Source organism: Trachemys scripta, chromosome 5, assembly GCF_013100865.1.
Source record: "Trachemys scripta elegans isolate TJP31775 chromosome 5, CAS_Tse_1.0, whole genome shotgun sequence".
Lineage (NCBI taxonomy): Eukaryota > Metazoa > Chordata > Testudines > Emydidae > Trachemys > Trachemys scripta.
The window spans coordinates 95,351,714-95,374,199 of record NC_048302.1 but is presented as its reverse complement, the minus strand read 5'-3'; the positions used below and the strand labels follow the sequence as shown (position 1 = coordinate 95,374,199).

At 44.8% G+C, this 22,486-nt stretch overlaps 1 protein-coding gene across 1 annotated transcript; it reads left to right on the top strand.

Moving 5' to 3' along the window:
• Positions 1–13,679: 13,679 nt before the first annotated feature.
• On the top strand, positions 13,680–21,914 carry UCHL1 (ubiquitin C-terminal hydrolase L1). Its single transcript, XM_034771109.1, has 9 exons — positions 13,680–13,838; positions 14,029–14,040; positions 14,565–14,693; positions 16,414–16,564; positions 19,115–19,200; positions 19,281–19,328; positions 19,932–20,001; positions 21,070–21,128; positions 21,477–21,914. Exons 1-9 carry the CDS (start codon positions 13,806–13,808, stop codon positions 21,561–21,563), a joined length of 675 nt encoding a protein of 224 aa, XP_034627000.1. The 5' UTR covers positions 13,680–13,805; the 3' UTR covers positions 21,564–21,914.
• The last annotated feature ends 572 nt before the right edge of the window (positions 21,915–22,486 follow it).

Here is a 22,486-nt window from a genome sequence, read left to right as displayed (position 1 = left end):
AGCTGGAGGTGAATCCATTGATGACACTAAGGCCTGCACACACATTTGGTAGCACTATATTTTGGTTAGGGGTGTGATTATTTTTTTTTAAACCGATGCAGTTATACCAATACAATCTCTAGCATGGACACAGTTATGCATTTATAACTGATTTTACCAGTATAGCATATTTCCCTTACCATATATGTCTGTCTACACTAGAGGGGGTTGTACTGCTTTAATTATACTAGTATAGTTAAGTGGTACAACCAGGGCCGGCTCCAGGCACCAGCCTGGCAAGCAGGTGCTTGGGGCGGCCGCTCCGGAGAGGGGCGGCATGTCCAGGTATTCGGCAGCAATTCGGCGGATGGTCCCTCACTCCCGCTGGGAGCAAAGGACCTCCCGCCGAATTGCCGCCGCAGATCGCAATCGCAGCTTTTGGGGGGGGGAGGGGCTGCTTGGGGCGGCCAAAACCCTGGAGCCGGCCCTGGGTACAACTTTTGTGTTTAGACAAATCCAAGGGCATGCATATGCTATAGCTGCTACAGGGCACAGCCATGCCACTGTAGTGCTGTATAGTAGATGCTTTCTACAAATGGACAGAAGGAGTTTGGCTGTCAATTTAGTTAATCCCTCTCTCCAAGAGGCAGTAGCTAGGTTGATGGAAGAATTCTTGTGTCGACCTAGCCACATCTACACTGGGGGTTAGGTCGACTTAACTACAACGGTCAGGGCAGAGCCAGCGCTAGGCATAAGCGGCTGAAGCAGTTGCTTAGGGCCCTGAGCAGCTCAAGGGGGTCCCTATTTGCTTTTTTAGAATGTGGTGGGGGGGTGGGGGGCGGTGTCTCAAAAATATTCCTGCTCAGGGCCCCAATGAGCTAGCACCACCTCTGGCTCAGGGAGTAAACTTTGTCACAGCCATGAGACACATCAATAGGGCAATATATTTTTTAAGTATAGATCAGGCCATAAGGTGGAAGCGTCATGGGAAGGGCCATTCACAGTCCAAGAGCGCCTGGGAGCTGTTAACTATCTCATAGCATCCCCCACCTCAAACCTAAAGCCTAAGGTATACCATGTTAATTCTCTAAAGCCCTTTTATTCCAGAGAATTAAAGGTTTTCCAGTTTATAGCCCAGGGAGGAGATGACGCTGAGTGGCCTGAAGGCGTCTACTACAAAGGGAAAAGTGATGGTGGCGTGGAAGAGGTGAACCTCTCCATGACCTTGGACATATGCAGCAACAGCAAATCAAGGAGCTGTGCACTAGTTTCGCACCGATGTTCTCAGCCATCCCAGGACGGACCGAACGGGTATACCACTCCATTGACACTGGTAATGCTCGCCCAATTAAAGCCCAACCTTACCGGGTGTCTCCTCAAGCCAAACCTGCTATAAAATGGGAAATCCAGGACATGGTACAGATGGGTGTAATCCGCCCCTCTAACAGTGCATGGGCATCTCCAGTGGTTCTAGTTCCCAAACCAAATGGGGAGATATGCTTTTGCGTGGACTACCGTAAGCTAAATGCTGTAACTCGCCCAGACAACTATCCAATGCCATGCACAGATAAGCTATTGGAGAACCTGGGACATGCCCAGTTCATCTCTACCTTAGACTTAACCAAGGGGTACTGGCAAGTACCGCTAGATCAACCCGCCAAGGAAAGGTCAGCCTTCATCACCCATGCAGGACTGTATACATTTAATGTGCTCCCTTTTGGGCTGTGAAATGCACCCGCCACCTTCCAGAAACTTGTAGATGGTCTCTTAGTGGAATTGGGAGAATCTGCAGTAGCCTACCTTGATGATGTGGCCATTTTTTCTAATTCATGGGCAAAACACCTGAAGCATCTGCAAAAAGTCTTCCAGCGCATAAGGGAGGCAGGACTAACTGTTAAGGCTAAAAAGTGTCAAATAGGCCTAAACAAAGTGATTTACCCTGGACACCAGGTGGGTCAAGGAACTATCAACCCTCTACAGGTCAAAGTAAATGCTATCCAAAAATGGCCTGTCCCAAAGTCAAAAAAACAGGTTCAATCCTTCTTATGCTTGGCCAGATATTACAGGCGATTTGTACCGCACTACAGTCAAATCGCCGCCCCACTAACAAACCTAACCAAAAAGAAATAGCCAAATGCAGTTCAGTGGACTAAAGAGTGTCAGAAGGCCTTTAACCAGCTTAAAGCAATACTCGTGTCTGTGCTAAGGGCCCCGAACTTTGACAAACCTTTCCTAGTAACCACAAATGCATCTGAGTGTGGTGTGGGAGCTGTTGTAATGCAGAAAGGACCGGATCAAAAATTCCATCCTGTCATGTTTCTCAGCAAAAAACTATCTAAAAAGAAAAGCCACTGGTCAATCAGTAAAAAAAAATGTTACGCCATTGTATATGCGGTAAAAAATCTACGCTCATATGTTTGGGGACAGCGTTTCCACCTGCAAACCAACCATGCTGCGCTAAAGTGGCTTCATACCGTCAAGAACAATAACAAAAAAACTTCTTTGGTGGAGTTTAGCTCTCCAAAATTTTAATTTTAAAATACAACACATTTCAGGAGCTTCTAACAAAGTGGCTAATGCCCTCTCCCGTAAAAGTTTCCCAGAATCAACTGGTTACAATCATCCTTAAAATGTAAAAAATATTGTTAGTTTTTACATAATCAGTAGTATATCTAAAGGTACATGTGTCTTTTAATTCTGTTTTCTCCTAGAGCTCCAGGAAGAAATCACAGCCAGTGTGGAGCAGGCTGTCCAGCACTGTCTATGATTTCGGAGGCGTGTCATAAACATACAGCTAAGGGTAGCATAAAATCCCTGTTTACCCTGTAAAGGGTTAATTCCTCTTTTACCTGTAAAGGGTTAAGAAGCTCAGATAACCTGGGGGCATCTGACCAAAAGGACCAATAAGGGGAGAAGATACTTTCAAATCTGTGGGAAAGGTTTTTTGTCTGTGTCTCTCGGAGCCAGCCAGGAAACAGGGCAGGGGGAAAATACATCTCCTTAAGCATATCTAAACTAAGCATCTAGTATTGCAAAAATAGTAAGTAATAAAAAAAATGCATTAGGCTATCTTTTGTTTTAGATTGTAAATTTCCCCAGTGCTAAAAGGGAGGTTTATCCCTGTTTTTGTAACATTAAGTTTTGCCTAGAGGGGAAATCCTCTGTATTTTTAAGTCTTTTGTTATTCTGTAAAGTACTTACCATCCTGATTTTACAAGGTAATACTTTTACCTTTTCTTTAATTAAAATTCTTCTTTTAAAAACCCAATTAATTTTTCATTGTTCTTAAGATCCAAAGGTTTGGGTCTGTGTTCACCTGTACCAATTGGTGAGGATATTATTCTCAAGCCTCCCCAGGAAAGGGGGTGTAGGGACTTGGGGGGATATTTGGGGGAGGTAGGGCTCCAAGTGGCCCTCCCTAAATGTTTGGTTGAATCACTTGGTGGTGGCAGCAATACTAAGGCAAGGAAGAAATTTGTGCCTCGGGGAAGTTTTAACCTAAGCTGGTAAAAATAAGCTTAGGGGGTCTTTCATGCGGGTCCCCACATCTGTACCCCAAAGTTCAGAGTGGGGAAGGAACCCTAACACCTGCATTCCCATGAAGCACAGTAATTTCCAAGCCAATCCAAGTAAGTGACATTCAATCTTAACTATAGTAGAGCTGGCACTAAGTTGTAACAGAGTGTTGTCCCATAGCAAGCAAATTTTTACCTTCTCCTTGCCAAGTTGCTGTTCTTATAGGGCCTGATTCTCAGAAGTGCTGATCACTTTTTGACTTTAATTGAACCAACAGTCTGACTGGGCCTTCATTCCCTGCTCCATTTATTTATTTATTTATTGGACCAGCAGGATAAGGTCTAAACAGGGAATCAACTTCCTGCTTGCTGGAAATTGCTATATCCTCTGTAGCCTGTCACACTTCTCTCTCTCTCTCTCTCTCTAAAAAAAACAAACAAACAAACAAACAAACAAACAAACAAAACATAGAAGAAATAGAGGAGGTCCAAAGATTGGTAACAAATATTAGAGGTATGTTGTGGGAGATGGGGCTCTTCTATGTGAGAAATTAAAAACATGAACAAAGGAAGCCACAGGAAATTAAATGGCAACAAATATAAAACTGATAAAAGGAAATATTTTTTTGAGGTCCACAGGCTTATAAAATTATGCATTGCCAGAATATATCATGGAAGCAAATTGTTTGGTAAGATCTAGAAGAGGTTCAGACATTCCCAGTACATGCAAAAAGATAGAAGCAGCAGTTAAACTACTGTCTCTATGATACTAATTATAATGCCAAATATCCTCATGCTTCAGGGATAAACTAGTCACTGACTAGAGTCAGGAAGAAAGTTAACCCATCACTTCACTTGCACAATTGTTTGTTTTCATTATAGGATGTTTTTACCTTCCTCTGAAGCATTTGATGGCATTATAGTGACCGGATCGTGGGCTAGATAGATCAGGCAATTTGCATGTTCCTACAGAAGAAGATCATTTGTTTATTAAAAGTGGCTTTGTGCCTCTCTTCCTGCCAGCCTGACAAGATTTTTTGTGTGTAATCAATCTATTCCTGGGTATGTCTTTGAAGAGATTGATCTCTACCATCTGGAAATGCTAATGACTCACTAACTTGTTCATATCTTTTTGGTTTACTGATACAATATATCAATCCTGAAATTGAAATCATTGGAGTTAGACCAGGGATGACTTTGCCCCAAGTTTCTTAAGATAAATATATTTTTCTACTCAATATTTTGCTTCAGTTCAGTTTTGTTGTGGAGACATTTTCCTCTGAAGGAAGATCTGTTTCTCCTTCATGTAGGGTGACCAGGTGTCCGGTTCTGGACCGAAACACCCAGTCCAAAAGGGATCCTGGCAGCTCCGGTCAGCACCGCTGACTAAGCTATTGAATGTCCAGTTCGTGTGTCTCTGCAGTGGGGCTGGCAGGCTCCCTGCTAGCTGCCGCGTTGCAGTCCGTGCAGCTCTGGTTCGGGAAGCAGCCAGCATGTCCGGCTCCTAGCATTAGGGGCTGCCATGAGCAGGAGCACCCCCATGCCCCTCACCATCTCTTGCCCCTCCCGCACCCCATCCCCCATCATTGCATCCCTCTCCTCCCCTCCTGCCCCCCACACCTACCCATCCCATCCCTGTACCCCTTACAGCGCTCTCCCATCCATCCTCTCCACCTCCCATGTCACCCCCCACACCCAATTCACCTCCATACACTGCTGCACTCCCATTATGTCCCTATACACCCCTGTGCCCCCCACATCCTCATGTACCTGTAGCCTTCTGCCTCCCCCTGCATCCCCATCCACCCCACATACCTCCCCACACCCCCTCCTCTCTCCTTCACTGCCCCCTCTCACCCCCACCCTGCTCTGGTCCTTGGCCTCTTTCCCTCCCCATCCTCTCTCCTCCACCTCCACCCCCACCCTCCTCCCTTCCCAGCTGGGTGATTTAGGCAGCCCCTGAAAAAGTGTATGAAAAAGTGTCATAGGCAAGTGTGTGAATGCATTGTATGTGTGTAAGAGACTGTGTGTCTTTGTGTAGGGAGGTGCGTGTATTGCCGCATGTGTGTATACCTGTGTGAATAAAATTTGCAGCCTCTTTGACTTTTATTCCTTTTGCTGGCTTGTGCACAAAAAACTTGATCACATAAAATATGTGAGTATTCATTTCATAACAAGTTTAAAAAGAGAAGGGAACTCTAAAAGAAATGTATTATTTCTTAAAAAGTGAATGTTGTTGACAAGTAATTGCAGAAAAGCCAATGTATCAACTACAATGTATAAACTATTTGTTGCAGACTCTCTCTTTTTATGTGTATGTCCAGCACCTACCACTCTGGGTCCCTGATCTTAGCTGGGGTCTCTAGGCACTAAACAACAATTGTAATAATAAATAATGTGGAAGTATATGTGTTAGTGCATGCTAGATGTATACACATGAATAAACGTGTGTATCTGCATGTAGGTGTGGAAGTCAGTTTCTACAGATTTAATTATATACGTATCTGGACAGGTGTGCATTTCTGTGGTTGTGCTCTATGGATTTGTATTTGGGCTTCAGGAGTGGGCCTTTAATGGACTCATTGCAACTGTGATAATGTGTGGTCCTAATTCCACATATAAAATTACAATAACTTTAGTGAACAAAAAACATGGAGCTGGCTATGAAAAATGGGAAGAGGGGAGGGAAAGACTCATGAAAACCTTTGTGAAATTTCATTTTTTTTAAATTACCCTTTTTGACTATTTTGCTATCAGCTCTAGCGTCCTGTAACAAATAAAACCTGAACTTAGCTTAATATATCTGTCAGAACAATAAATATGCCTATTTGGGCCTTGCAGTGAAAATGAGCATGTGAGTGAGGGTTGGGGAGAGCAAGCGACGGGGTGGGGGTGTGTGGAGTGAGCAGGTGCGGGGCCTCAGGAAGGAATGGGGCAGTGGCGGGGCCTCAGGAAGGGGTGGGGCAGGGGTAAGGCCTCAAGGAAGGGTGGGCAGTGGGTGGGGCAAGGATGTTCAGTTTTCTGGAATTAGAAAGTTGACAATCCTACCTTTATGAAGTGGTCTTACTCATCTTGGTCTCACTCACTTACAGCAAAGTTCCTTGAGCAGTATTTTGAACTTTGGCTATAAAAATCTTATGATCTTCTGTACTCTTTTTCCCAATTGTGATTTTTTTAAAGTATCTGCCTTCCATGAGATAAAATTCCAGCAAATAGGTCTTAGATTCCAAGGCCAGAAGGGACCATTGTGATCATTTACTCTGCCCTCCTGTATAACACAGGCCTCAGAACTTCTCCAGAATAATTCCTATAGTAGGAATTTTAGAAAAACATCCAATCTTGATTTTGAAATGGTCAATGATGGAGAATCCATCATGACCCTGGGTAAACTGTTCCAAGGATTAGTCACCCTCATTGTTAAAAATAGATACCTTATTTCCAGTCTGAATTAGTCTAGCTTCAGCTTCTAGCCACTGGATTATGTTAAACCTTTCTCTGTTAGACTGAAAATCCCAATAACAAATATTTGTTCCCCATGTAGGTAATTATCGACTGTCATTAAATCACCTCTTAACCTCCTCCTATATAGATGCACTCCTTGAGTCTAATCTCTACAATCCTTTAATCATTCTCATGGCTCTTCTCTGAAATTCTACAATATATCAACATCCTTCTTGAATTATGGGCACCAGACCTAGATGCAGTATTCCAGCAGCAGTTGCACCAGTGCCAAATACAGAGGTAAAATAACCTCTCGCCTCCTACTCGTGATTCCCTGTTTATGCACCCCAGGATCACATTTTTTTGGCCCCAGTGTCAGACCAGGAGCTCATGTTCAGCTGTTTATCCACCAAGACACCCATTTCCCCCCACCCCCAAGACACTGTTCCCAGGATAGAACCCCTCACCCTTTAAGTATGGTCTATATTCTTTGTTTCTAAGATGTATATGTTTACTTTTAGCCATACTAAAATGCCTATTGCGTGCTTGCCTCCAGTTTACCAAGCAATCCAGATCACTCTAAATCAGTGACCTGCCCTCTTCATTATTTACCACGCCCCCAATTTTGGGGGCATCTGCAAACTTTATCAGTGATGATTTTATGTTTTCTTCCAGGTCATTGGTAAAAATAGCACAGGGCCAAAAACCAATCACTGAGGGCCCCACTGGAAACAGACTCGCTCTCTGACGATTCCCCATTTACAGTTATATTTTGAGGCCTGTCAGCCAGTTTTTAGTCCATGTTGATTTTATGTTGATTTTATATAGTTTTTTAAATCAAAATCCCTGATGAGAACAAGAGAAGGTTGACTTTCTAGTGGCTTCAATCCTACCACCATTTACACTTGTCTAATTTTACTCACAGGATTAGTCCTATTGTCTCCTCAGACTATTCTAATGTCTAAATTAATGCAGATGTGCACAGGATAGAGGCCTAAGTATGTGCCAGAGCCATGAAGACAATCCAGGTCTCCTGACTTGTCCCAGTCTTGTGTCAAAACTAAAAGACTTCATCCTTCACCATTATTAATAATTGTTTGTATTACAGTAGAGCTTAGAAGTCTCACCCAAGACTGACCTGTACTATTGTAGCAGGTGCTGTACATATATGGAGAACAAGACAGTCCCTTCCCTTATGGGCATATATTATAAATAGACAAGATTAAAAAAAGTTAATTTTCCTGAGTCGCAACACAGTGTCTTCTGCTACATGCCCATTTTCAGCTTTTCCCCCCTCTGACAAAAGTCCTCCAAGAGTTTCATACCTGCTAGAGTGCTCAGACATGCTACTTTGGGCAGGATTGTGTTACTTTTCAGCAAGCCATTGTACTTGTCTGTTCTAAAGTAGGGGAATATAACATTTTACTTTATGATACCGCCAACCTCCTTGTCCCATTCCTATAGGGAAACTAAGGCACAGATTACATCAAAGATAAAATCAGCTACCTTTATCATGTCCAGGACATGATTTCAGACCCTTAACTTTGTTATTTCGGAACAAAAACTTGTGTCAAATGTACTTGACTTCATGAAGCCTAAGAACAAGATTTTTTTTTTTTTAAATTGAAGCCTAAATACATATTTAGGCACCTGAATAAGGGCCCTGATTTTCAAAAGTGCTGAGTATCCAACAGCTCCAAATGTCAAGTTTAGTCTTTTATTTTTGAAAACATTAGCCTCAGTTTGTGGCAGGTATGAAGTATTGAAAATTAACCTAGTTGAGTTATCTAAGTGCAAAAAAAAAATGCTGTGTTTAAATGCATCAGTTGTTTGGGTGAGGTAGTTTTTTCCCCCCCATGCTTGGATAATTCAAAGAAAGCAACAAAATCTTATCAGCGGCGTGACACCGTAATATGAAAAGTGGCATTAAAAACCATATTAAATGTTAGCAGAAACCATAATGTTAGTTATCTTGTTTCAAATAGGCCAATTTGTTTGCTTTCATGTGTGCCAAACACCTATGTCCTTAAATCCTTGCTCATATGAGTAGTCTTCTTTCTGGCAGTCCCATGGAAGTCCCCAGAAGCTTACAACAAATATCACAAACTGAAACTTCACTTCTGCAGTATTCATATGCTTTGATCTTGCATTAACATAGTGCCAATCTCCTTTTTCCAGCTCCTGGACACCTGAAGACTACCTACTGCACCACCTTCTTTCTGTTAGACGCTTCAGTTAGTAAGAGATCCTCCAAGCTCGGAAGCAAGCCTTAATTACAGTCCTTGTCCTTTCTCATGTAAGCCTTAAAATGGAAAGGGGAGAAGGAGGAATGAGTTATCAATTTACCCTATATTTAGGGTAACAGAAATCTGTCACCGGATTATATTTCCTTTGCTCTCTGGAATCAGCAAATGAGTCTTCTGAAGCCAAGATGTACACTGTTCCTCGTTTAGACAGCTAAGTACATACCCTATCCCTAGAATTATCAGAGACAGAACAGACAGCATCTTAATTCATAGAAAGTACATGGGTTTCAACAGTAATTCTTCAGCATGTCCCCTGATTTGAACAAGATAAAATGTTTCAGATCATATTTTATATGTATATCCACCTGCACCGAAGAGAAGTGTTACACAGCAGGGGCTGCAGCGCACCATATGTGGGGAGGGGGAGCAGGAGCCATAGCACTGTGCCCCCGAGCCATCCTGCCACTACACCCCCTGCCTGACAGTCCACTTCCCCTCTCAGGCACCCCATCTTCTGGCTCATGAACCCTACACCCACTCCCTTCCAGGAGGCTCAGCCCTTGAGAGAGACTCCTTACCATCCCCTCCCAGCAGCCCCTGTCTCCCCTTACCTTAGCTCTCCCTGCTGGTGAGCCTCATCCCCAGGTGAGGATTCCATCATGCTTCCCAGCAGATAAGAGGAGCCACCACAGTTTCAGCAGCCCGCAGCTGAGGGCCTGGCATGTGGCACGCTGCTCACTGGAGCCACTACAGCTACAGTGGTGCTGCAACCCACTGTGCCAAATTGCAACAGTACTCAAATTTGGTCAGGCCAAAAAGTGATTGGGCCATGGGCCAGGTGGTGTCCCCAGCTCCAGGGACCATACATAGGCTTCCTCTTAGTGAAGATGTTGATTTATGTATACAATTTTGCACTGTTTCCTGGGGGCAGAATTATTTATAGCAAGTGAAGAGAATTTTTATTACAGTATTTGTGTTTTGAAATTACCATGCTGATAGACATGGCAGATCACCTTTTAGAGAGATTATGGGTGAGGTTTTTCATTCCTGATAAAACCCCTATGTGCTGCTTCACTGGCATACAAAGACTGTAAGAGCCCTTCAGTTGGCCAGATTTATGCAGGCCCCTCAAAAGCCTTGACACAAGGGGTGCACTAGAGCAGAGCTGGAGCTTGGAGGAGACGACACAGGCCTGTAGTACTACAGGCATTCTGCAAAGTACCTCTGCCCAAAAGCAGATCTGTAAGATACACCAGGGACTGCTCCAGCCCTCAAACAACGCAGAAATGAGAGGGTGCAAAAGTGGTTTAGAGACAGGTTCACTCTTCCTCGCTTGGGTTGTAAGATCTGTGCTATACCTTCCTCTAAAGGGAGCTGCAGTAAATCTCATCCTACGAGTATATTGAGGGCAGAGGGCAACTTATTTGTCTGTGTGTGTTCTAGTTGTTTGCTGTATCTGTACCTCCCAGTAGATGCAGAGCTAATCCTAGACATGTGAATAGGTTGGCCAAGGATTCTAGCAATACTGAGAGATATTGTCTAGCAGATTACCTGTTTTTATAGTCTGGTTTCAGGGATCAGGGACTATCTAAAAAACCTGATGTATTGTGAAACAAGAGAAATAGAAAATACAGCACTATTTACCAACTCTTTACTGAGGTATAGCAATACGTACTATCCCTGCCTTTACTCTGACATAAGACAGCAATATTTCTGTGGAAACATAGACTTACCACTGGCATGCCCTCTCATGGCCGGGCATGGCATAGCCAGCTCTCATTCTCCATTGTCCCTTGGTAACAGCCAGTCTGACCCTGCAGAGGTCTGCCTCTTCTCATGACTCGAATCACTCTGAAGTCTCTCTCATGGGATATTGGTGTCTCAGACAGTGCACCATGTGACACTACTTGTTAATCAGACATCTTCCACCCCTCCAGGGCTCCTCCTCTATTCCACTCTACTGTCAGGATAATAGCCCCAACACTTCTCCCTGGAGTCTGTCAGCCAAACAAAACACACCAAAAGCAACATCTGCTCCTTCCCCCACTTAAACTTTTAATCCATCCTGGGTACTCCCAAGTTCTCCATTATTCTGCCAAGCACTGACTCTCAGGGGTTATCTTCTTAAAGTCTTGGCCTTAGCCTGGATCCTCAGTGACAATCTTCCTCCAAGGTTATCTGCCTGTAAATTGGCCCTCTCACACCTCCTTCACCCCTGCTATCCTCTCCCTAAGCACCAATTTAATCTCCCTGCTGAAGCACCTCTGGTCTCCACTGCCAAGAAAGGAACTAGAGAGCCTATCCCATTCTCTTTAGAACTTTCTTCCTACTCTGAGCTTCCTTTCTTAACTATCACTATGCTTTATCTATAGTTAGAATGGAATCCACTGCAATTCCATATATGTTGCATAATTCTCATTGTCACCTTGTCTTTTCCCTACTACTTCAGTTGTGACTAGTGTTGGGTATTAGACCAGTCCAAAAATAATTGGTGAACTGAGTGGTCAAAATAATTATAAAAAATGGTAAAATATTTTAAAGACCTAATTTATTAGAACAGTAACAAGAGAGTCAAAAGAGTAAGACTTTATGGTCTCCAATAGGCTTAGCCTTAGATAGATACTTACACCTAATTACAAAAAATAATGACAGGTTTCAGAGTAGCAGCCGTGTTAGTCTGTATCCGCAAAAAGAACAGGAGTAATTGTGGCACCTTAGAGACTAACAAATTTATTAGAGCATAAGCTTTCGTGGACTACAGCCCACTTCTTCGGATGCATACCTGATTTGAATGACTGTTAATACTGCAAACTGCTAGAGCTAGAACCAATGTTGTGTTCTATCTGAAATCTTGTACGGTACTGCCAGCTTTCAAACAGTATAAACCAGTGGTTCTCAGAGCCGGTCTGCCGCTTGTTCAGGGAAAGCCCCTGGCGGGACGACCAGTTTGTTTACCTGCCGCGTCTGCAGGTTTGGCCGATCGCGGCTCCCACTGGCCGCGGTTCGTGGCTCTAGGCCAATGGGAGCTGCAGGAAGTGGCGTGGGCCGAGGGATGTGCTGGCCGCCTTTCCCGCAGCCGCCATTGGCCTGGAGCAGCGAACCACAGCCAGTGGGAGCCACGATCGGCTGAACCTGCAGACGCAGCAGGTAAACAAACTGGCCAGTCCCGCCAGGGGCTTTCCCTGAACAAGCGGTGGACCGACTTTGAGAACCACTGGTATAAACTAGGTTTCAGAGTAACAGCCGTGTTAGTCTGTATCCGCAAAAAGAAGAACAGGAGTACTTGTGGCACCTTAGAAAGGTGCCACAAGTACTCCTGTTCTTCTTTTTGTGGTATAAACTATTAATTTCTACCTGTAGGAGTTCATTAAACCATTGTTGCTACTCTCCTCAGCACTTGAGGAGTGATGTTTACCTGCACTACAGGGCAAGAGGAGCAGGGGAGGCTGTGTCAGTTCGGGAGGAGTCATGTCTGCTTTGTCTTGTACTTGCAGCATAGCATCTTGGCTGCTGAGTCAGTTATCTGGCCCTCCCTTTGGTACCTTTCAGTGGTCAAGGCACTGAGGCAGGGAGCAGTAGCAATAAAGCCCATTTTTCTTTTGAAAAAATAGGAAAAAATTGAAGTGTAAGATTGAAGAAAGTCTCATGGAGCCTTCTAGTGGGGGAGTTGGGAGGGGAAAGTACATGGGATTTAAGAAACCTTCCTCAACCCCTAGCATTTATAAAATTATGTAGGAATAACTGGATCCCTCTGCCAGCAATGAAGTGGTTAATCTGTCCATTCCCATCCTAAGCAGCGAAGAGCTAGAATTTCACACAAGGTTTGCGGGGAGGGGGAAGTGATGGCAGGGTTTGGAAGCTGCTGTTTTCTCAAGTATTTTCTTCGTGATTTTTATTCACTATTTGGTTGGGGGTGGGGTTCTTTTTTAACCTTGCTATTGTGAGCAACACAATGGAGGTCGTGGACTAGTCAAATACAGACTTCACATGATTGCAAGATAACCTCTCTCCATGTGTTTTTCTAGTGCTGCGTCACAGCGCTCGCCTAGAACATAATACACTTCTGCAGTTACCCGGTAATACATGAATCCATGATACTCCGGGAATAAATGGTGCAGCATAACCCCACACTCCACCTAACAACACCCGGGGTAGATATGACATTAGCATCACCCTAGTCCTCTCTGGCACCACACCCCTGGCAAACCTGCTCCCCTGTTGCTCTTGCTGAACACCACGTGTTTTTCTTCTGCTCCTGGCAACGTCCACACAGAGGATCAGGAGACCTGGGACCAGCCCTGTCCCGCTGCGCGCTCCAGACACAGCCCACAGGCATGAACCTGCCATTACCGCACCAGGGAAACGCATTGGAGGGTTTGGTGGGTGGGGGGTGGGAAGTACCATTGTTTCTTTGGGGGAGGGGGGGAAACGGACAGCAATGAGCAGCCGAGTGTTTCCCCCTGGATTGGTTTTGCCCCTGCTCCTCCTCCTCCCCCCTGCAGAGGCCCGGAGTGAGTCAGCCCGGCGGTATATAGCGCTGGGCGGGCGGGTCCTGTGTTTGCGGAGCAGTCGGTCCCATTGAGTCTCCTCTTCGGTATCTGCTTCGTCGCCGCCGTCGTGCACCATGCAGTGGCAGCCTATGGAGATTAACCCCGAGGTGAGCGGGTGCAGCGGGGAGAGGGGTTTGGATTAGGGCTGCCTGGAAGAGCGGGGTGGGAGTGGCGCTGGGCCCCGGGTGACAGGTGGGGTGCAGGGCTGCTGGGCGAAGACCTGGGTGGGGAGCAGGGCTGGGGGATGGGCGCGGCTGCTGGGGTCTCCCCCTCTCTCTCATCCGCTTTGTCTTGCAGATGCTGAACAAAGTGAGTGGCCGGCGCCGGAGGAGCCGCGGGGCTGTCGGGCCGGAGCAGCAGGCGGGAGCCTCCCTCCATCCCCGCCGGGGTGGAGCCGGAGCGTGATGTCTCGGGGCGCGGCTGCCCCGTCACGCCTCCGCAGGGGGACTGGGCGCGGCGCGCACTGCGGGGCCGCCACGGAGAGGCTGGGAGGGGGTTGCAGTCGGGGTGGGGCCGGGCGCCCCATCGAGCGCTGCCCGCCTCTGAGTCCGCCCCACGTGCGGGGCCGGGGCCGGGTCCTGGGCTCGGCGGCAGGTGGCGCTGCGGCCCCGCGGTTTGTGCTGTGTCACTGGCTGGAAGCGGGCCGGGGAGGGGCGGTCTGACCGCGGGTCCTGCTGTCGGGGCTGGCTCTTTATGGCTGTACAGTGGGTGGGGCTGCCTGTGTTGGGATGTGAGGGGTGGGTCCCTGGGCTGGGGGCCCCTGTTTACCCCCACCCTTCCCTGATGAGCACCCAGCGGGCTGGGTATCCCCTGCCTCATGTCTCTCCCTGCAGGTGCTGTCCCGGCTGGGAGTTGCCCCTGGCTGGCGCTTTGTGGATGTGCTGGGGTTTGAGGAAGACTTGCTGAGCTCAGTGCCCACCCCGGCCTGTGCCCTGCTCTTGCTCTTTCCTCTTACTGCCCAGGTAGGTCCCTGGGATGGGGGGGGGGCAGTAGCTGCCATTTGTGCAGTGCTATCCCTGTGCAGGGGAGACAGTCTGCTGAATCAGCAGGGGCCTTTGTTTTCCTTTTCGTATCTGAGATTAAATCTACTATGTAGATGATACTAAACAGAAACCCCACTGATTCTCTTCCCTTGTGTGATGTCATGGGATACACAGGCTGCTTGGCACTGGCAGGTGGCCCACCCCAGGAGTTTTACTGTGATGTGTGGTAAACTAACAGGATGCAACACCTAAATGTGCATTGCAATTAATGGATATTTTGTGCAAAGTCTAATGTTAAAATATGTTCTTCTGTGGGTCTCCTTACCTGAAATTCTTTCTTTAAATTGACACTCCCTTAAATCCGCAGAAGCAGGTTTATCTAACCCAGATACTAACTTGACAAAACAAAGAAGGCAGACCTACTCAGACTTGTAGAAGAGAATGCTGTGTCTCTTTCCCTAATCCAAAACTAAGATGGCAACGCTATCTGGCAGGTGGTACAACTGAACCAATAAATCACTTCCTACTAAATTCTCAGTCAGGAAATGGAAGCTCCAAGACCTGATATCCAGATTTCTGATCTGCATATTAGATAGACAATGATTTAGTTAAGGTATGCATTCTTCAAGACAAGATCTGAATGGGGGGGTGTCATGCATCTGATGGAGTGAGTACTCGCCCACGAAAGCTTATGCTCCAAAATGTCCGTTAGTCTATAAGGTACCACAGGACTTATTTGTTTTCAGTTTACTATGTAAATTATGACACATGTAACTTACTTCACTTAGTATTAATTCATTCCTCAACTCAATCTGAATGTACTGGACTGAGGTGATATCTTGCTGTCACTGGGGCTTCCTCAGAAGACCTGTAATCTGCTTGACTACATGACTGTCTAATTAGAACAGTCTAGGGATTCTTCAAGGGAAGAATAGCTTTTAGATCTACTGAAACAGTACTGTATCAGTGTATTGGCACTTTGCTATTGTCTGAGTTGGCAGTAAGGGGGGCTGCTCACTTGTAGTAATTCTAATATGAATTCATACTTGACTAGAGGCTAATCTTGGATGCACAGTTAAAACCTCAAATTTACTAGAATGACAGTCAGTGGTCTTGACTATAACTGTATGCTAATTTAATAGCAAATAAGGACCTGAAACTACTGGGAGCATGAGGGAGACATAATGATATTACTGGTCCTGTAGCTGGCTCAGCTAAAGGTATCTTGAGGATGAGAATAGAGAAGGCAAATATAACAATTCCTTGTATGAGCAACATCTCTCCCACACTAATTGTCTCCAAATACATGAAATACAGCTGATTAGGGAAGCCAGCTACAAAAAATTCTGGCTCTAACTTAGCAAGCTCTTGAGTGGATTGGACAGTAATGAGTCCTTGGAACTTGATTTCTCATGCCAACTTTTGTATAGCTGATAGCCCAGAGGAAAGAGCTATTAGGTGGAGTCCCATACTACAACTTGGCTCATGCACCACATATACATTATGCAGTACTAGACCAATGTCATCCTAGTACAAGTAAAATCATGTGGGTTTGTTCCAAAAAGGATGGCTTTCTGGTTACATTAGAAAGCATCAGAGGGGAAGTGATCTTCCACAACTGACTTTCCTGTTAGATGCTGCGATTTTTCTAGACATCTTAAAATCCTTTACAAACTGTTGATGTACATACTGTTTGCAGCATGAAAACTTCAGGAAAAAACAGATTGAAGAATTGAAGGGACAAGAAGTTAGTTCCAAAGTGTATTTTTTGAAACAGACGGTTGGCAATTCCTGTGGGACAATTGGCCTGATACATGCAGTTGCTAATAACCAAGATAAATTTGCATTTGGTGAGTATAGATATTGAACCATTTTCCTTTAAAAGGGAACTTCCTCATAGGCCACTTACTGATCTGCATACCCCAGACCCACTGTAGCTAAAGAGTTCTTACACTAGCTACTTAATTTATTATATTGCTAAGACTAGGTTTGAGAAGATCAGATCTAACTAGAGAGCTCTTCAATTAACATTTCACTATAAGAAACTTAGACTTCAATGGCTTATGGTATCTGCCCATAACTGAGTGACCTACACTCACTGCTACTTGAATAACAGAAGGGGAATATGCTAGTCTCAGAGGTTGGACAATAGTGTTTTCTATATTGAGTCTGACTCTTGGTACCTGAAGTGCTGGGAGATCTGATCTAAAGGGAGGTAATCAAATAGAAAATTGGATCTAATTAGCATAAGAATACACCTCTACCCCAATAAAACATGACAGATATAACGCAGTAAAACAGTGCTCGGTGGGACGGGGCAGTGCACTACAATGGATCAAAGCAAGTTTGATATAACGCGGTTTCACCTATAACACGGTAAGATTTTTCTTTGGCTCCTGAGGACAGTGTTACCTCAAGGTAGAGGTGTACCACTTGCCTGGGTTTACATATATCAAGGGCTGGGGATTTCTCTATATAGAAAAAGTTTACAAATTACTGGTGTCAAACACAAGCTTGTGAAGTTACTTGTACAGTAACTTCTTGCTTAACATGGTAGTTATGTTCCTGAAAAATGCAACTTAAGTGAAACAATGTTAAGCTAATCCAATTTCCCCATAAGAATTAATGTAAGGGGGGGGGGGGGCAGGGGGGTAGGTTCCAAGGAAACTTTTGCATCAGACAAACTATATTATAGATATAAACACTATGTTTTAAACAATCTAATACCCATCATAGCTATGATTGTGAAGCTTGGTTGAGGTGGTGAAGTTAGAGGGTGGAAGAGGGAGGGCTATTTCCTAGGAATGCCTTGCTGCTAAATGATGAACTAGCACTCGGCTGAGCCCTCAAGGCTTAACACATTGTTAATGCTGCCTCTCATCAAGGCAGCACAAACAGGAGGGAGGGGAGACAGCATAGCAGACAGACCCACATCTTGTGTGTGTGGGGGGGTGGGGTGGGGGGGAGATGCGCACTGCCCCTTTAAGTAAGCTGACCCACTCTTAAGTGCATTGTTTTTTAAGTGGCTCAGGAAGCTGAGACAGTAGCTGCTGCCCCAAGCTCTGTCTCTCCCTCCATGTCCCCTCCCTGCTTTATATGGAGAAAGGGTAGGTGGGGGGGGGGGGGGGAGAGAAGAGACACCCTGACATTACTGCCCCCAACAAGCAGGAGTCTCTGGGAGCAGCTCTAAGGCAGAGGGCAGGAGCAGCACATGGGGGAGGAGGGAGGGACACAGCTGAATTGCCAATTGGTGGTTTTGGGAGGGGAGGGGGGGGGCAGGAGGGAGAGCAAGCTGCCGGTCCACCCTGGTTCCAAGCCCCTACCAGCCAGCTCCAACAGGCTGTTCTTCCTGCAAGCAGTGGAGAAGGCAGGCAGCTGCCAAATGACATTAAAGGGAGCATTGCACAATTTTAAAGGAGCATGTTCCCTAATTGATCAGCAACAAAACAATGTTAACTGGGATGACTTTAAGTGAAGAGTTACTGTATCTCTTGCATGATAAATCTAGAGCAATGAAATATACCTTTGCTGGCACCTGTGAGGCTCTCTAGCAAAAAGCTGCTTGGTTTAGCTATTGTCTTAGAATGATAAACTGTAGGGATACCCAGTATGGTAGGGTGGCACCCACTATTCATTTCAGGAAAACCTGGCATGGCTAATAACTAGAATACCTACTCATTCACTCCTGCTCACACCTAAACTTAGTCAGGAAAGTGACTGTAAAACAGTCTTTCAAATTGATGGAGCTACTCATGTTGGGGTATCTCTGTTGAAGGGGGTTATCTGAGTAGTTAAGCAACCAAGGAGCTGGATTGTAAACTGGCTCATGCACCAGACTGCTCAGTTAAGCACACAGAAATTCTGTTCCCCTTTAAAGAAATGGGTTCTACTGGGACACTAGAAGCAGGCAGAGTTGGGGGGGGGGGGGGGGCTCTTCATGAAGTCGGAGCATCAAACACCATAGAACTCAATAGTATCAAACTGGGAATTGGAATAAACACTTTAACTGCTCAGTCCAGAATTAATCTGGAAGCCCTTTTGTGGGGCAGGGGGAAAGGGAGTAGAAAACCACCAGGTGTTTAGGGTTAACATTCCAAATATAATGGTGCTCAGTCACTTATCAGATGCAGTTAGTATCTGATGACATGTGGTGACTCTCATTCCATGGCCTTGACCTAAAATTAATTCAAGTTTAGAATTTAGGTATGTTGTGATACTTCAGTAAGTACTGAAGGTAGCATGAGTTTCTAAAACTGAGTGTACTGGGCAGCCTAGATACATAGTTTACAGATATGAATATACATACAATAGAATGTTACACAAACATAGCTTGAGTTGGACTCACTCATAACCTATATATGAAAACATTCAGTGTCTAACCATGGCAAACTCTTGCACAGATGATGGATCAGCCCTGAAGAAGTTTCTCAAGGAAACAGCTGATCTCTCTCCTGCAGAGAGAGCAAAACATCTTGAAAATAACAAGGTATGAGAATTACTGGATTGGGAAAGTCTTATTGCAATTAACATTTGGGGTGTATTAATCTGTATCTACTTTCTCTTCAGGCTATTCAGGAAGTCCATAATGCTGTTGCACAAGAAGGCCAATGTCAAGTAAGCTTTGCACATGACTTAGTTTATGATGATAGGTACTACAGTGCTGTATCTCTCTATTCCTACAGCTAATAGGTGGGAAAGGGAGAGGTTCTTTGGATTATGGTCTTGCTCCAGCTTGACAGCACTGCATTATACCATTCCTTCCATTAAAAAAGGCAAATAGGGAAGTAACAGAACTCCTTTCACAAGTCTGAATAAAACTTTTAGAAGCTCCTTATTGCCCAAATGGGTCTTGGACTAAGTTACTTAGAGGACTTCGGAAAACTTTCTCTGTCTGATTTTTGATGTTTACAAAAACTGCCATCCTTGAGCAAGTATGGGAGGAGCTGAGCCTTAGTCCTATTGCTGACTTGGGCTACTAGGCTATTACATGACCTTCAGATGACTTGCTTATCTCCATTTTGTTTTTTTTTCTAGTCCCGGTCTATAAAATAAAGAGAATTTGTTACATCTAGGTATTAAAAACCTGTATTTCACAAATTCAGAGCAAGATCCAGATTCTCCAACAAACTGGAGCCCAAAGTAATTGACTTCATAGATTAGTTTGCTATTAGATACAGCTACACCATCTTACTGATTCTGTCTTCTCTCTCTCTCCAGGTAGAGGAGGATAAAGTGAACTTCCATTTTATCCTGTTTGTCAATGTGGATGGACACCTGTATGAATTGGGTAGGGTTATATAAATCTGTATTTGGAGTAGGCTGATGTAGCTAGTTATTTAACTGTGGCTTTACTTCATGGTGAAAATTAAGTTTGTTTGTAATCAACACATGGGCCTCTAAGTTGCTTACTAGGTAAATCCCCTGTGCAACCCATTCTGACTAGAAATATGCTGAGAGCGGTCTCTTCTGCTCTCCTTCCCAAACAGCTAGACTCTCAATGTTTCAGGCTCTCTAGATCACAGCATTTCTCAAATGCAGCCACCAGAGGCTTTTCTTGCAGCTCCTGGGCTGTGACTGGGGGAGGGAAGCAGTGGCCCCTCTTCCAGGGGCACCAGCAGGGGTTGGGCCCTGCCCCCCTCCAGAGACCCATGTTGGTGGTGCAGGCAGCTGTTGAATTCCCCACTTTCCTGGGGGATGGGCTTCAGCCACAGGGCTTCAGGCTTCATCCACCCAGTCCCAGGCTCACCACCCACACCATCATCCCTGTGCCCCATGGCCTCCCTGCCCACCTCCCCATCCAGGGCTTAATTTGTCCCGGGACTTGCCTGGGGCTGAGTGTGTCTGCCGTGACAAGTGATATTAACAAACCTACAAATCACTTTTTGTAGCAGACGTATGTGTTGCAAAGCACCTTATGTGTTTCTGTTTTCTGTAGTGGACATAAAGAGTAGAGACCACTGTACCTTTTTTATTGCTGAGTCTGAAAACCCCTATATAGACTGCAATGATTTGGACATGTGTATATGCATATTTTGGTTTTCCTAAAGTTAATTACTATTTTAGGAAAAATTGTCAGGTTGGCAACCAGCAAGAGTTGGTGGCCACACTCGGAGGCCACCAAAACATGAGTATTATCCTAGAGCAAGGGGTTAACATTTTGCCTCCTTCAATTCCATGTTGTGGCCACACTTTACTGACCTTACCAATAAGGAGTCTTGCTCTGCTATCCTAGCTCCTGAATGATTAGGAGGTGTGGGTTCAGGAAGCAGCTGTGTACAAACACCAAAATCAGACAGCATAGAACTAACATTTAAAAAAAACTGTGCTGTCAAGTAATGAGGTTGTTTCTTTATAGATGGACGCATGCCATTCCCTGTAAATCATGGAGAAAGTTCAGATGACTTGCTATTGAAGGTAGGCTCAGTTACTTCAGTTATGAGTTCATAGTGTCTATGGATCTGGGGGATTCTAAAGCTGCATCTTTGCAGCATGCCTTCTTGAGCCAATTGCAGTTGGTCTGCTAGCACAGCAGTCACTTGGCTTGAAAAGCCTCAAACAGTATCACTAGCTGCTAGATAGCATAGTAAGCAGGTGCTACAGGGCTAGGTTCAAAACAGTCTCTAGCTAACAAATACCCTTGGCTTAACAAGGATGGCACACAGATTCAGGTGTTCTTATGATTAACTTTTTGGAATATATTGCATACTGGCTGTTTATTACTGCAGCCTATAGGAGTACTAAATAAGAACTCTTCTCTTTAAGGGTTCTGCCAAGATCTGCAGACAGTTCACAGAACGTGAGAGAGGAGAAGTTCGCTTTTCTGCTGTGGCTCTCTGTAAGTCTGCCTGAGATGCTGAAGAGGGAGTTGAAGGAAGGCAGTCTAATAGCACATCCAGTAAATGCAGTTTCAATCTTTCATTGCTTCAGTGCTTGTTATATCCAATCCCCAGCTGGTTTGGCCAGTTTAAACAGTTCTGCAGAACTACTTCCACCTCCAGTATACACCAACATCAGAAGAGTTTAAGAGAAATAAGCTCAGACTCTAATATGAACTGTTCTGACAACTGTCTTTGGACTCTTAGGCCCTGATTTTTCACGTGTTCAGTAAAAAATGCTTTACATGGCTTGTTTAACCTGTGCCTATAAGTTAAGCTGTTTGTGATTTCCTGTACTTAATAGGATAAATAAACTCTTCTGCTGTTAAAGTGACTGGATTAGTCTTTCAATGTGGATCTTCATACCAGCAGAGTTAACAGTAACATGACTGTACACCCAAAGTAGGCCTCATAAGGGTGTTAATCACCAGAGGGCAATGGGACAGAATAGATAAAATAGCACTTCAAACAAGAACAGGAACTGGAGGCCCAAAGCATGGGTAACAATGCTCTAACACTTAAGTTAGCCCAAAACTAGGACCTATAGGGATAGAATATCCATTTTAGAGCTGCTCTCTAAACTTTTATTCTGTGCTCTAAAACATCCATCTGTTCTTAATCACTACTAGATATGCAGGTCTCTTGGCAAACAGATGAAATACCTCATAAGGTAATGAGGGCACAGTAATTCTGTATTGACTGACTAGGCTATGTCCACACTCACATTTGTCAGTGTAACTGTGTTGCTTAGGGGTATGCTTAAAAAAAAAAAAAAAAAAAAAAAGCCTCCACCCCAGTGACATAAGTTACACCAACCCAAGCATTGGTGTGGATAGCACTGTTAACTAGAGAGCTCCTGTGACATAGCTACTTCAGCTCACAGGAGCTGAAGTAATT